At 33.8% G+C, this 15,500-nt stretch overlaps 7 protein-coding genes across 7 annotated transcripts; 2 read left to right on the top strand and 5 right to left on the bottom strand.

Moving 5' to 3' along the window:
* Positions 1 to 695: 695 nt before the first annotated feature.
* On the bottom strand, positions 696 to 1,091 carry RO3G_11481 (uncharacterized protein; the record flags this gene model as incomplete). The annotated part of the gene is made up of 1 exon (XM_067666065.1): positions 696 to 1,091. One exon carries the CDS (start codon positions 1,089 to 1,091, stop codon positions 696 to 698), a length of 396 nt encoding a protein of 131 aa, XP_067522166.1.
* A 571-nt stretch (positions 1,092 to 1,662) lies between these two features.
* On the bottom strand, positions 1,663 to 3,010 carry RO3G_11480 (uncharacterized protein; the record flags this gene model as incomplete). Its single annotated transcript, XM_067666064.1, has 5 exons — positions 1,663 to 1,916; positions 1,966 to 2,233; positions 2,614 to 2,704; positions 2,906 to 2,943; positions 3,002 to 3,010. The coding sequence occupies 5 exons, from the start codon at positions 3,008 to 3,010 to the stop codon at positions 1,663 to 1,665; spliced, it is 660 nt and encodes a 219-aa protein (XP_067522165.1).
* Positions 3,011 to 6,629: 3,619 nt separating this feature from the next.
* RO3G_11479 (uncharacterized protein) lies at positions 6,630 to 7,632 on the bottom strand (the record flags this gene model as incomplete). Its single annotated transcript, XM_067666063.1, has 2 exons — positions 6,630 to 6,645; positions 6,734 to 7,632. 2 exons carry the CDS (start codon positions 7,630 to 7,632, stop codon positions 6,630 to 6,632), a joined length of 915 nt encoding a protein of 304 aa, XP_067522164.1.
* Positions 7,633 to 9,093: 1,461 nt separating this feature from the next.
* On the bottom strand, positions 9,094 to 9,388 carry RO3G_11478 (uncharacterized protein; the record flags this gene model as incomplete). The annotated part of the gene is made up of 2 exons (XM_067666062.1): positions 9,094 to 9,102; positions 9,182 to 9,388. 2 exons carry the CDS (start codon positions 9,386 to 9,388, stop codon positions 9,094 to 9,096), a joined length of 216 nt encoding a protein of 71 aa, XP_067522163.1.
* A 1,352-nt stretch (positions 9,389 to 10,740) lies between these two features.
* RO3G_11477 (uncharacterized protein) lies at positions 10,741 to 11,063 on the top strand (the record flags this gene model as incomplete). The annotated part of the gene is made up of 2 exons (XM_067666061.1): positions 10,741 to 10,769; positions 10,910 to 11,063. 2 exons carry the CDS (start codon positions 10,741 to 10,743, stop codon positions 11,061 to 11,063), a joined length of 183 nt encoding a protein of 60 aa, XP_067522162.1.
* A 510-nt stretch (positions 11,064 to 11,573) lies between these two features.
* RO3G_11476 (uncharacterized protein) lies at positions 11,574 to 12,100 on the top strand (the record flags this gene model as incomplete). Its single annotated transcript, XM_067666060.1, has 5 exons — positions 11,574 to 11,618; positions 11,654 to 11,752; positions 11,911 to 11,937; positions 11,988 to 11,992; positions 12,055 to 12,100. 5 exons carry the CDS (start codon positions 11,574 to 11,576, stop codon positions 12,098 to 12,100), a joined length of 222 nt encoding a protein of 73 aa, XP_067522161.1.
* Positions 12,101 to 14,511: 2,411 nt separating this feature from the next.
* On the bottom strand, positions 14,512 to 15,210 carry RO3G_11475 (uncharacterized protein; the record flags this gene model as incomplete). The annotated part of the gene is made up of 1 exon (XM_067666059.1): positions 14,512 to 15,210. The coding sequence occupies one exon, from the start codon at positions 15,208 to 15,210 to the stop codon at positions 14,512 to 14,514; it is 699 nt and encodes a 232-aa protein (XP_067522160.1).
* Between the last annotated feature and the right edge of the window lie 290 nt (positions 15,211 to 15,500).

Genomic DNA, 15,500 nt, shown 5'->3' with positions numbered 1-15,500 from the left:
ATAACTATCTTGAAAGATATATTTACAACTGCTGCTATCAGAAATTTGTCGCAATAAATCCTTTTTAAATACGAGGCCTAGGTCACTCGCTTTAGACATCATCCATCGAAAGGAATGGTAGGAAATGATATTTCTCGAGTATTTAGCTACTTCTTGTCCTCCGACATCTGTATGCATACCAGGAAACCATACTTGTTCAAGCTTTTGAGGTTGGGTTAGATCTTGTTTATCAGAGAAACGCATCAAGGTCGGACTAAACCAAGCACGCTGATCATGGATTGAAATAGCATGGTAAGCATGTTTAACAATAGGTGTCAATTTTGTATCGTGAAAGTTATGTAAGCCGTGAAATAAATTATAAACTACAAAGCACAGTTAGCATTGTCTAGTTTTATGAAAAAAGAAAATGCTTTTACAGATTGGTCCACCCAAGTACCATGGCAATTTTGGTACGCCAAGAGCACCTACTGTATCAAAGCAGCCCAAGAAATGAATTGAAGGTATTTGGCAGCGATTCTTTTCACGGAATAAAACAGAGTCTATCCCATAGGGCTTTGCATGTGTACCTTGATCTCTATACAACTGATAAGCTTGCTCAACTTTGGATAACTCTGTTGGGGGTAATAAGCCAACGTTATAAATCATTCCAGATAAACTCCTGACAGCATATGCTAAAGAAATATCATGCAATTAGCTTAAATGAAGACAGAATTGCTGTTACAATCACCTCCTCTACTAAACCCCAGTAACCAAATCTGATCCTTTTCATCGCGATAACGTTTGCATATGTATTTATAGGCAGATTTTATTTGTCCACTTATTCCGTATCCAAACAATCCTCCAAGCATACGATATTGACTCGTTCCCAACCCAGTAAAATAGGTATGAACTTGCTCCCAAAGGTTTCCCTGAGAATCAACAACATCTCCATCCATTAGTGCTTGTGAAAACTTGTAAACATTTGTTCTTTCTGTAGATTGTATTTTAGCAACCCTGAATGGAATTGGGAAAACATTTGTACCTGAAGGTGTATCCCATGTTCCATCAAGACAAACAATGATTCTTCGCGGTTTAACTGAATTTGTTTCCATTGTTTATTTTCTAATTGTATAAATCTAAAATGAAAGACATATCTCTTTGTATTTCCTCCCGTCTTTATATACCCAGTCATGTAAAAAGAAAAACATATCGAGCACACGGGTTTGATCAATGGTAAGGTCATGGGAATGGCCATCCCCTTTACGCCATACAGTATAGCGTATGCCGTCATCTTCAGTCATTTTCTCCCCAAAAATGCTATGTCGTGGCTTATTGAAGGGCAAGATGGGATCATGAAAAGGTACAGCATAAAACAAACACAAAAATGCTCCAGAAAATTATCAGATCACGCCTGTGATTGGATCTTTAGGACTACATGGAAATTATCATGCTTATCCACAATGACTCCATATGATTTTTAAAAGGCTTTTCCTTATGTATTGAATACCGCATAATTTGCTCTCTCTCTTTTTTTTAGCTTTTAAAAAAAAAACTTTATTTTTGGTAATTTTGTATATGTCATTGTGTAACACTTGACAGGCTAATGTTTATATGAAATATGCAATAATCACATTTTTATAAACATGTGTATAACATGTCATCATTTACCATCGGGGATGTTCATCATACATGCTCTTTGACCTTTTCTTTATCGGATCCTTCCGCTGCTAAATCCGTATAGTTCTGCTGAGATAATGACGAATCATAGTTGATGGGTACAGGAGTTGATGCCATAGGTACATCCTCTTTAAAATCATACACATCATAATCTTCCTTTTGATAAAAATCGGAAGTTTTGAAAACAAAGACGAACAAGCATAACGATAGCCAAAAAAAACCAGTGAGAATACAACCAAGCCAGGTACCATTGACCATCCCTATACATAAATTCATTTGGATTTAAAATAAGAGAATGAAATGACTTACAACAACGAATAGATGTATTAATATATGAATAATGGGAGCAATAAGGAACCCAACCTTTAATATCTGATGTAAATCCATCTGACGCAGTACCTAACCATGGAATGGTGCCTGAATTTAATGTATTGTATACAACGATGGCAATGTATAAGGCTGTATTAAGTATGGAAATCACACGGTCAGCTATAATGGATTTAGTACAATAGCCAAAAATAAATAGTGCATTAACAGATATGATGGAAACAAGAGGTCCGACGTAATAGAATGTATACTATTTAAAAAATAAGTCTTGTTACTTTTTTTAAATATTTAATACATACTGGTATGTAATGTGGCCACCAATTTCCTGTCCCTTCGATCTGTAATAAAAGTACAATCTGAGCTATTGTGATTGTTATAAACCTTTTATCTCTATATAATAATACCAAATGTCTTTACCGATATGGCAGGCTAAAGTAAGACCACTTAATAAAAGAATGAGTCCCCTTAATAAAAAAAGGGTGACAGTCTTCGTAGATCCCATTTAAAGATAAATAAAATAAAAAGAGAAAGAAGGAAAGTGGGAAAAAGAAAGAAAGAGAAAGAGAGAGAGATGGGAATACTAAAAAAGTATGGAGTAACAATAGGTAGTACATTAATTTAGGGATTAACCTTTGTCTTGGATCTATCCATGTGAAGTTCCTGAGAAAGCGCAGTTTGATCTACTTTGAGATATAATAAACCCGACTTTTTGGTTTGTAAACTCAATTGAGATGTGAATCAATTTATGAGGTTGAAAAAGAAAAAATTATTTTTAGGAAATATGTTTTCATTAGAATACACCAGCAATCCATAGCAAGTGTATAAGTCTTGTACTACTATATAACAATAGCAAAGGACAAACACAATGCATAAACATTAAACTTGCACTACAATAGAACGGTAAATCTATTGGCTGTTTTACTCTTGATGCCTGATTGCATACAAGATAAATTCCCTTACCTAATAATGAGTAAAAAAAAAAAGGCATATTTTTATCTTTATTGAAAACTATTTTTACTGTTAACATACTTTTCAACTTACAAACGCTGCATTCAATTATATTCAGAAACAAACATTATCAAATGGTAAACTACTGCTTCACTGATATAGTCCTTTATTTTAATTCAATCCCTCAATAATTGAAATATAACACTGTTGTTACTATTACTGAATGTTGTATACTTTATTGTAACACTTGTACAGTGGAAAGCTAATTTTAGATTCTTTCTCAGAATAAGCAAAGACAAAATTTTATAAAAACATACTGTCAAAGACTTTAGGCATCTATACTATTTTTTGCTGTGATTTTTCTTAGCTATTATGGCCTTTATTGTTTAGATTGAATGCATTTAATTTTCCTCTAGAATATGAAAGAAGTTAAGCTCAAAGATATGATTCAATGTTTGTAAATTTGATCTGCTTGTAGTAAGTGAGCACCAGATTTTGCTAAGTAAATCAACCTTTGAAATAAAAAAAATATAAAAAGGAAAATTACAATGAATTATATATACCTCAAGAGATTTCTCGTTCTTGATGCTATGTAAAATAAAAGAGGTTTGCTTTGAAGAGCATTTATCTAAAAATAACCAAAGAGTAGAGAAGTAAATAAAAAAAGATGAGAAACAATAGGTTATTTACATGTTTTTGGCTTTTCTGACTATATGTTTTCTGGTAATATTTAATAAAAGGTATGCGCTATACAGATCCACATTGTAATTAGTCGGATTTGTTCTTTTGAAGATTAAATGGATAAAATTTAGCTTGGTTCTCTTGTTATAGTGACTACCAGATATTGTAAAGCAAATCCGTTTTGTTTTGGTTCGTAAAAACAAAATAAAGTAAGACACAATGAACGTAAGTAGGTTTAAGGGACTTGGTTTTAGTATTGTAACAAACTAGTCGAAAGAGCTTTTTAAAGAATAATTGGTAATTTTATTCAAAGAAAAAAATAAATTGTAGATTTATTAAGTTTAGAAGTTCAAAGTACTGTATTTACTTGTATTCAGTATGGCTTGCTTTAAAAGTAGAGGTTATTTAAGAAAAATAAAGGTAAAACAGAATAAAGCTTTGGGTATGAATTCGCTTGAATGTGACCACCGGATCTTTTTAATATCAAAGAAATAAATCAAGTAAAGTTATAATATATTGAATAAAAAAAAAAAGAAGTCTTTGAATAAGATCTTCGAAAAAGAAAAGACAAAGAAGCTTGAGTTAATATGTATATTCTTTATTTTTATAAAAATATGGGAACATTTATATAAAAAGATAAAATATACGATATTGTAATTTTTTTGAGTCATTTTCTTATATGGACTTAAGCGTTTAGAAGTAAATTTGACTTTTCTTTAGGGTGTAAAAGAACTTGAGATCAAAGATTTGTGTTTAAATGGGTAAATTTGGTTTGCTTGTAGTAAGTGACCACCAGATCTTATATTGTAGATCAAACAGTAAAAGGTAATAAAGGGTTTTCTTGGTAAGAGAATATAAAAGTGATACGATGAAGATAATTTGACTTCAAAGGACTTGACTTGCTTGAGTTATAAAGTAAAGATAAAGAGTTTTAATAAAGAGGAACTCGATGTTTATTTGAATAAAAGATATTTTTTTAAAAGTGAAGTTCAGTAAAGTTCAGTGAAGTTATAAGAGAGGATATTTATATGATTATTATTTTTTTGTTTATCTTCATGGACTGAGGTACCTCCTACGACTGAGTCCATCCTAGTGTGAGATTGAAGTTTGTAAGGTTTTTAGAGTGTTAAATAGGTTTGTATTGAATGAGTCTTGATATAAGATCAAAGGTTTAGGTAGGATTTGATTCCAAAAGAGTAATGATTTGAGTGTGAGTTTCTTGTGTTAAGTGACCACCAGATCTTATGAAGTAGATCAAACTGTTTTGAGTAAAGTAAAATAAAAAAGATTTACAATGAAGTGTATATACTTCAAGGGACTTTTTGTTCTTGATGTTAAGTAAAAGAAAAATAAAAAGAGATTTAGTTTGAATGATATTTATTTTAAAAATAATCAAAAAGTAAAGTAAATAAAGTGAAGTAAGTAAAGATAAAAGTAAGTGAAGTTAGAAAAAGAGTAAGAAATATTGGGCTATTTATATATTTTTTGGTTTTTCTGATTATATGTTGTTTCTGGTGATGTTTTGATAAAAGTTTTTCTATGAATTCATAGAGTTGTATGCGTTTACATTGCTGTATGAATTCAGGCAAGATTCGTGACACCAAGAATGGAATTTTCTACGTTCGTTGTGTTATACTAGGACTACGTCCGTTGACGGAGACGAGGATGAAAATGTGGTAACAAGCTCCAAGAGCCGCGCTTTTATTTTCCTTTTATAGATAAAGAATAGTAATAGAAATAAACTTGTATCTTGAAAACCCCCTTTTCCCTTCATACCTTCAAAAGTCGTAGTAAACTCAATTTGTATACAAAGAATAGGAGGGTAGGGAATAGGAACCAAGTGAATATAAAATATAAAATAAAAATAAAGATATACAACTAACTAATTGTGAAACTGATTTCTCAGCCAAGAAAACCATGTTGGGTGGGTTGTTACCACATTTTCATCCTCGTCTCCATCAACGGACGTATTGTTGGTCGTTCTTTCAACAATCCTTGTTGACTGCGACTCGGACTCCAATGTGGTATGTTCTCCTTGTGAAGAAAAAATTGAGTTTGCTATATTGGTGCTGTTGTTTTGTTGCGCAGTTGGCTTAAAATAGTGTTTTTCAAATGTATTGGATCTGTGGTTCCAATTGGCACGTTGTTTGACTTGATAAATGCTGATCCCATTCTCCACTGCTTTGATGCTGGAAGCTGAACGAATTGAATGCGGTTTGTAGACCTTGGTGTCAATTCCGGCTTTCTTCATGGCCTCAGAAACCCATGTGGCTACTGTCGAAGGACTAACTGACTTTAACTTGTCCGGTTCGTTTATATATGCCAGGAATAGGAGATGATCTACCGGGAGATTACTCCTGAGATGGTTTGATTTCTTCAGAAAATGAAATAATGTAGAAACTAGGTACATATTGCTGTCTCCTATTAGTCCCAGGACTGTTGATTTCACTTGTGATTCTTTGGCTTCTCTGAAGTGTATAAAGACTGATATGGGCTCCTCATTGACCAACTCTAGCTGTATATCCCGAAACTGTACTCTACCAACGTCCGATCTTGGCCTTGCCATAGTGGTTAAGCAGAATAACAGGATTGTTTTTTGTTGTAAGGCATATAAGCTGAGCGACTGATTGTCTGGCTGATTTATCAGATTATTCCAAAATTAAACGAGATAAAAAGTTATTCTTTTATTGTATGCAATCAGCAGTTATATATATATTGTATCTTGTTAAACGAGGGCTTCGATTACTAGCATGAATTATTCTAAGTCAAGTTTCAGTGTAATTGATCAATGGATTGATCACCATCCCTGGCCAGCATTAAATTTAATGCGAAGATGTAATTCCACAAGATACAGTAGATCATTGTTGAAATACAATAAAATAACATGATAAACCGTAAAAAAGAAAAAAAAAACAAAATAAAATAACATACAAATTATTAATATAAATTTGTATCCAATGTAATATATAATGTGCTTCTAGTTAAACTATCGTTGGCATCGTTAAAACCTTATTATCTCAAAAACCTTTGTTTCTAAGGATAAAAATGATAATTGAAGGGAAAAGATCTCCAACTCTTGATAGTATATGCACCATTTAAAATCTTAAAGAGCAATTTTTACTTTTTAGAAGCTCTTGTTCTTTTTCTACCTTTAGTAGATTGTTCATTGCCAAATAATGGCTTTCTTTTTCTACTAGAATTTGCTGTTTTAATAGCATGTTTTCCATCCGCTTTTCTTCGTTCCCAATATTTTTTAATAGCATCAGTACCTTGGAAGGTAGACTGTTTTTGCCAAGTTTGTTCACCTGGATATCCAACCCAAGTTGTCAAGTATTCAAATTTGCTTGGTGCTATCTCTCTATGATTAATGATAGCTTGTACCTCATAGATATCTTTGTTATCGTTCGTTTTGTTTGTATCGTTTGATACTAACTTTATTTGAGATGTTGGTACATTTCTGTCAAACAAACTGCCTGTTAAATCAGTAAGAACGTAATTACCATTTTTCGTATGGTTGTGAACAGTAAAAGGTCCGATATATTTAGAGTCAGTCTTTGACTTTTTGCCTTCAATGTTCTTTATCATTACTGTCGATCCAATTGGGAATGGGTTATTTAATATACCATGTCTTTTAACAAAGTATTCATTGTCCTTTCTTTGCGTTTCCAATATTTGCTCACGGACTTCTGGTAGAGTAGTGTTATTGAATTTTTCAATAGCCCTTTTGAGTTTTTCAACATTTATTGTTTCTTCATTAAACTCAATCTGTCGCATGCTCTTGGTATAATCTTTAAGATCATTTACCTTTCTATTGAACATAACTTCAAATGGCTTTAAACCATGCAATCTTGAAATATGTTGGTTCATTGCATAAGCAGTACCATCAACATACATATCCCATGCTTCATTGTATCCTTCCAACATTTTAATAATAATTCTTTTTGCTGAACCTACACTAGCTTCAGCTACTGAATTGCCTGTTGGTGTATAAGGTAGAGATAAAGATTCTTCTACACCCATATGATCTTTTATTGCCTTTAATAGCTTATTTTTGAACTCAAGTCCGTTATCGTAAATTAAACACTTTGGATAGCCGAACATCGAGAATACTTGTACCAAGGCTAATGCTACATCTAATGCAGACTTCGTTTTAATCGCCCTCAGCACAACAAATCTACTAAATAGATCGACTATTACCAAAAGGAAATTATTTCCATTGGTTGAAGTTATATCAAAACTTCCAAGATCAATAGCTATCTGACCACATATGCCATTAGGACAGATATTTTTTGGTGGGTGATAAGATGTTTGGCTAAATTATGCCTTGAGCATTTTGGACATTCATTGATATATATGTTGTTATATCTTCTCTTAAGCCTTTCCAGTAAAAGCCATGATCTTGCTTTATTTTTAGTTCTGTTTGGTTTACACCATAGTGACCTAAAGCATGTACATTTTCGATAAGCTTTTGTCGTTCATCAAGATTATCAATGATTCTATAGTTATCTAAATGACTAGCAGCTAGTACTAATGATTCTTTTTCTTCGTGTTCACTATCTGTACTGATGTTATCGTCATCAATTTTCAGATCATGAAATGCTCTAGCCTTTTGTTTCTTTGTATCACTTTGTGACGTATTGCTAACAGCTTGCCTTATAGATTTTTCTTTATTTTTGTTTTCTTTTACTTCATTACCATTCTCTTTTCCAGCATGTGCTTCATCTCTGGCCAGCGTGTTTTCCACATCAGAGTAAAACAGACGCGAAAGTTTATCAGCTAAAATGTTTCTCATTCCAGCACAATAGGTAATGTCAAAGTCCATTTCGAAAATGGTTTCATAGTAACTTTCTATGACTCTGTTAGCTGTTTTAGTTTCTTTTCTGTCGATTTCCAACAAAGCTTTATTGTCGACAAATAGATGAAAATGTTTGCCATACAACCATTTTCTCCATTTTGTGAATGAATATACGACAGCTAACAACTCACGTCGCGTTGAGCCATATCTTCTTTCTGTAGGCGATAATGTACGCACTACGAAGCCAATATATTTTATTTCGTTATTGATTACTTGATACAAGCAACCGCTAATTCCATAATCGCAAGCATCCGTAGCCAAATGGAATGAATATTTTAAGTTGGGTACACTAATTACCGGTGCGTTTACTAATGCTTCTTTCAACTTTCTAATTGCTTTAGAATGTTCATTAGTCCAGACTGCTTTCAAGTTTGGATGATTTTTCAATTGGTTTAATGGTGCAGTCAATTGCGATATATTTGGGATATGATCTCTAAAGTAGTTCATAACACCAAGACGATAACTTAATTCTTTTGAATTCTTTACATCATCCGGCCAGTCTAGCACATTTGCAACTTTTCTTTGATCTAATGTTAGGCCTTTTTCATTTAAGCAAAAACCGAGCACATATATTGATTTTTGCGCAATATGAAGCTTATCTGGATTAATTCGCAGATTATGCAATGTCAACCGTTCTAAGACAGTTTGAACATGTTGCTTGTGCTTTTCTAAGTTATTATCTGATAATATGTATATATCATCGATGAAATTTACCACGTAGTCAAGATCAGCAAACAAATTTGTTAAACTACGTTGAACGACACTCGAAATTGGTGTCAAACCAAAAGGAGCTCGTTTGAATTGAAGTTGTACACCATCAGGTGTTCTGAATGCAGTTAAAGGACGATCACTTTTCCTAATCCTAAAGGAATGGAAACATTGACTTAAGTCAATTGTCGTAAAGAGAGTATATCGACTCATTATACGATGAAGGTCTGATATTAAAGGTAATGGAAACCTACCTATACGTCTCTTATCAAGATTATTGACGAGTCTACTGTCAACTACACATCTGATGTTTTTGTTATCGTATTCACCCGCTTTTGGATCCTTTTTAGGTACTGTCAATAGTGGTGAGTTGTAGGGAATATTAGGAGGTGCTCGTTCAACAATTCCTAATTCAATCCATTTTTGGACTTGATCTTTTACAGCCCGTACATGGCATTCATTTACTTGATATTGTCTACGATATGCAGATTGTGCATCCTTTTTCAAAGGGAGTTTAATTTCACTACCAGGTATTGTGCAATAAGCAGATTTTGGTATGTTTTTGTTCGCAACAATATAAGGTTCTATTTCCTTTAGCAAATATTCTTGCTCTATAAGTGAAAAATATGGAACTTCATTTGGAGTATAAGGATATGGTTCAATAATAGGAATAATAGGTTTATGGCTTTCATCATCCCAAGTTACTCTAATATTACTTAAAGTAATACCCAATTTAAATAATAAATCTGTGCCAATTGACGCATGTACATTATTATTAAATATTTTGAATATTTCCAATTGAGAATACAGTGCTCTATCACCATATTCAATGTAAACTTCTTTTCAGTTTTACCATAACGCTCGATTTTGTCATCACTTATAAGTGTAATGAGACCATGTTTATTTAATGTATTTTTTAACTTTAAAAACTGACATAAAGTAGGCAAGATGCATGAGAAGTTTGCTCCAGGGTCGCAAAGTGCCCAATGTAATAAACGAAGATAAAAAGAAATAAAAAAGCACCAAAACGATAATTACTCTGAGATACTTTTTATTCTTGGTTATATCCAAGTTAAAAGTTATCCTTTTTTCAATCAGGATTTAAGTGGGATATTTATATTCTTTTGAATGATAATTCATGGGGACGATTGAGTTAAATCAATTGGTTCTTTCTTGATGTTTCATTATGGATTGGGGCATTGTCATCATATCTTGTATAATTATATTATAAATCGTTGTTCTAAGCTACTAGTGTTGCATTTATAAATAGTCATCCATGGAATCGTTGTTTAAGACGGCACTTGTATTTTGTTCCTGAATGGTTATTGGGTTTGAGTAAACTCGGTTACTAAATAAGTACAGAAAGACTGAAACCTAATAATGGAGACAACAGGAGCTATTAAGGCACCAATCGGATTATCGATAGGATTATTTCTCAATCATTCGTTTAGATCAATAAAGTTACTATGCAAGAAAAACAGTATTCTATTCTGACATACAGTAGATCACAAAACTGCTGCAAGGAATCCATTTTTCTTGGTTTTTGTAGCGCACATCCTGTTACAATGGCACAAACTGTCTCTGTTCCCACATAGTAAATCTTCTACATGTCTTGAAAAATCCGAAAGAGTTTATGCCCTATTGGATAAGTATTGAAGGAAGTATGAGGCGCGCAATTTGAAATTTTGAAAAAATGAAAATTTGAACGGAATGAACTTATTTATTAATATTTAGTTGGTCCTACTTTTCTATTAATAATCTCTTGAGTTCTTTTCCGGAATGTTATCTACATGTCCTTGGCAAAGATCTTTATGGAAGTCATTTCATATTTCATCAACTCGTTCCCAAAACACATCCATGTTCTTTGCTCTATATTCGTAATAGTTGAATTTCAACTTCAATTGATGTCCTACGTGCTCGATTGAATTTAAGTCGGGGATCTAAGCTGGCCAATAGTTAACATAGCTCTCTTGGTGACTACATAACTAGGCTATTGTAGATTATGCCTTGTGCTTTGTGTTATTATCATGCTAAAACTAAATGTTGGACCAGTCGAAATTGTAGTACTTCATAGTATCACGAAGCGTAGTGTTCAAAATATGCTGGTAAACACCCGAGTTCAAGTTTCCATCGTAAATTTAGCAAGCATATCCTGGTCCTTCAGAGATTATACAACCCCAGGGCATCATTTTGCTAGCTCCGTGATTGATTGCAAAATCCAGGTCATGATGTTGAAGAAGGTCACTTGGCCGTTTCCAATAGTGATCAGCATCATCAAAGCCCTATACGCTGAGCTTGGTCTCATTAAAGTACACTGTTTGCTGTCAGTCACTCATTGCCTAATCCTGATGCTCCTTGACCCGTTTTAACTGATGCTACGTATGCGTTTTTGTCTGAAATGGCTTCTTTTTTTCTATCAGAAAATGGAACTCCATTGATTTCAGTACGTTAATTTCTGACTGGTATGAGATATCATAGCCAAAACCAACCAGCTCCCGGTACACCTCTTTAGAAGCCTTTAGAACCCATTCCATGACTTTTCTTTTGATTAACCGCTTCGTCACTTTGGAGACTACTGTAGGTCTACCACCTGTGTTTACTGTCCTACTTGAAAACAGCCGTCTAGAGTATCTACTAACAGTTGATTAATGTAATCCAGGCTCCTTGGAAATATCATACATTGATGTGGATGCGGTTAATGCCTGTTTGTAATCGTTTATTTTCTCCTCGGACAGCCGTTTAGGCATGCGATTGACGATAGGGTAAAAAAGAGAAATAATTTAAATAAGGGAATATAAAATTTAAAATAAAGGAATTGTAAGCGCTTTTATATACTGGCATCATTCTAATCATGTCAAGATTGTGAAAAATTATGATAGCAACCGGTTGGGTCGTATTAAAATTCGTCATTTAAAACATATGTGAACAAGTAAAAAATGTCGGATGTTCATAATACTACCTTTAGCGATCTCAAATTCCACCAATAACCATTGCCCATATCCGATAATCGACGAATAAATGCACTTTCTATTGAGGTACAAACAGTCAAGGTTTGAGATAGTTTGGTGCAGTACCCATGGACAACCAGCTGTAAAACCTGAATTTTGCAATTCCTTGCAGCAGTTTTGTGACCTACTGTATATGTTTTTGGATTTTATGCTTTTGTTCTGTTTTTGGTATTTTAGGTGGTTGTTATAACATAAGAGGCGGTTGTTGCAAACTGTAAGGCGTTCGTTATAAACTGCAACGATTTAAATTCCGCCGTTTTGTTCTTGCGTGTTACACTGGCGTGGTACTAAAAAAAACTTGACTGTATATTGTTATTTTAAAGGTTGGCTTGTAAGTTTGAGTGTTAAATTGGGTAAAGTTTGCTTGTAAAGCTTGATTTAAGGTTGTGATTGCCTTGTAAGTTGTTGTTTTGTATGGAATTTAAGCAGATGCTTGATAAGTAGTGACCACCAGATCTTATGTGTAAGATCAATACGATGTTTCTTGATAAAAGTTAAAGTAGAGTAAAAAGTTTAGGTAAACAGGGACTTTCTTGTTAAAGTTTGTTAATTATTGAGTAGAAATATATGATTTATTTAAACTGACTGACAATTTCTTCATAAAAAGATGGGATATACAGTAGTGGACAAAACTGGTGCACAAAAATGAAAATCAGTATTGCATCTCCGCCATATGCCTGCGACTTTTGTGGCATATACCATCTGAAAGGCAGTCTAAAATATACATTATGATATGTAAACGGGAACTGTGTCGGGCATCCCTCAGGCATAAGGTCATTTTTAGTGATTTTTTGAATATTTCAATTTTCGCCAAAAATATAGTACTTGTCTAGCCTTCTTTCAATTTTCCTCATATCTCTCCCGTTTGCTTTCAGATTTCACAGTATATTAGTGAGCTTTAGTAGCTCTTGAAAAATACATAAACCCATGCTTATTTTGTATTTCCCATTGAATTTCCCCTTTTGTTTTCACCCTATTCACCATGACAAAGTACTTGCCTTATATGCTTAAGAAAATAAGCAACTGTAAAAGCGAAGCTCTGAGATTTCGAATGCACTTAGTTCGTATGCCAGCGGATCTTTTTAGGGCAGCAGGAATCTCCAAATAGACAATCAACAGGATAAGAAAGCAAGAAAAAAACATCAAGGCTTGTGACCGTGGTAGTCGACCGGTCGTAGTCAGCAAAATAACTAATGCAATCATCCGCCTAAAGTTTCGACAAGGACCTTTACGCACAGCTTCTGATGCTCAGCTCTTTTTGAGGTCCTTAGGATACAGTATTAGCAAACTGTCAGTCAGAAGGCACTGTAGGAAGCTAGATTTTGAGTCTGGAACTAAGGAATCGAAGAATTTCATCAGCTGTATAAGCCAAAAAAAGCGATGAAAGTGGTATCGCGACAAACCATCGCATACTATAGAGGGCTGGAAGTCCATCATATTTAGCAATGAAAAAAACATGAATGTTATGAGTGCAGATAGTATACACTAATATTGAAAGCAAGTCGAGCAACCTTAGCGATCTTTTTACGGTGATCAAGCAATGAAGCATGTTGGTTGCTCTGTTACATTTTAAGGCTGTATTAGATATTGAGGACCAGGATATTTGTGTCAAGTATACGATGCTGTAATAAAGTCATAGGTATACACATGTATTTCGCTCACTACATACCACAAAAGCCTAGGGTATAGTGGCCTAAAATATCGTAATCTCTCGTTTCAGCATGACAATGACACAAAGCACAAGGCAAGACATGCCACAAAATCAATATTTGATAGCAGGGCTTCTGTGCTAAAGGGTTAGTTACCACTAATCCCGGCTTAAGCCTTCTTAAGCATGTCTGGTGGCAATTGAAGGCAAAGCTATGACGATACGACACTAGACCAAAAAGGGTAGATTATCTTTGGAAAAGAATAGTTAAAGAGCTGGGCTCTTTTATTGAAAATGATATACACACATACTACTAGCATATGCCAAGAAGAATATCTGATGATATCAAGAGATGAGATGATTATACAAAGTCTTAGACTTTAGACACTTTTGCGGTTTTTAGAAAATATAAAATTTTATAAATAAAAAGCATGTTCCTCGCTCAGCTTTAACAATGTCATGCTAAGAATACACATAAATTACAATGGCTAGCATATCTTCCTTCTAATATAGTTTCATATCTATTGCAATTACCATGAGCAAGTAATGGTAGTTAAAAGCTGAAAAAAAGTTTTGTGCACCAGTTTTGTCCGCTACTGTATATATGATAATTTTTTTTTTTTTTTTTTGCGGCTATTGTTATTTCTTTGACAATGGTTGTTAAAATAACTTAAGTTATTTTAACAATCCATGTCGGAGTTGTTTCGTACTTCGTCCAAAAAGAGACCATTCTCACAGATTCCCGGACCACGAGAAGAATCGTCCTCGATTCTAGTCCATTTATCCACCTGTTTCATTCTGTTTGTGAGTGCTCGATATAGGCCATATCCAGGAATTATAGCCTTCAATAGGATCTGTTTTGCTGCCATGTACGTAGCTACTGATTCTGGTTGTGCTGTTGGTCGTCTGAATTTGAAGTGTGCCCAATGGGTAGTGTTACGAGTGAGCAATTCGCACAAGTCATCCCTTTGTTCTTGAAGCCTTGCTATTTCTCTTATGGTTGTTGTGTATTGGTTATATTGATTTCTAATAAGTTCTTCGATATTGTTTAATAGCTCTTCGTCATCCTCCTTCTCCCAACTGTCTTCTTGAAGCTCGTCTTGAACTTTGACTCCGAGTTTGGCTTGTATGTTCTCAATGGTGTACATAGCGTACTCTTCTTTTGTTCTTTTTATTCCATTAACCTCGTATGTGCTGTTTTCAGGTCCAATATTGCAATTTTCCCACATCTCTAGAAAATCTAGCGTGGCAGCTAAAGTAACTTCAAGTCCTTGTTCTTGGTAAAGCTTAGTCAGGTAGGTTTCTAAGTCCATTGTAAAATCTTCTTCATTTGCAGCAGCAGAATGGCTATTTTGCGATTGTTCACCGGTAGTATTCATGTTTTAATATTGGTTTTTTTTTTTTGAATTTTCCTTGTCCTTATATATATATATATTTTCGTTTTCTTCTTCTTTTTGTTTATTTTATTGAGTTGAAGGTCATCAGTACTCTTCACTGAAGTAGATCATTTGTTTGTTCATCCAGGTTGGTCATGATACTTCTTTCGTTTTCTTGGCACCATTGAACTTTAGGTAACAAATAAGGCTTCATTCTATTTCCATGTATTCTTCTAAGCTTTGTATCATGAGGATCCATGTTTTTGATATGATATGTTCCTTTTCCAAGTATA

Source organism: Rhizopus delemar, genomic scaffold, assembly GCF_000149305.1.
Source record: "Rhizopus delemar RA 99-880 supercont3.9 genomic scaffold, whole genome shotgun sequence".
NCBI classification, from domain to species: Eukaryota; Fungi; Mucoromycota; class Mucoromycetes; order Mucorales; family Rhizopodaceae; genus Rhizopus; species Rhizopus delemar.
This window is presented reverse-complemented; position numbering and strand designations above follow the sequence as displayed.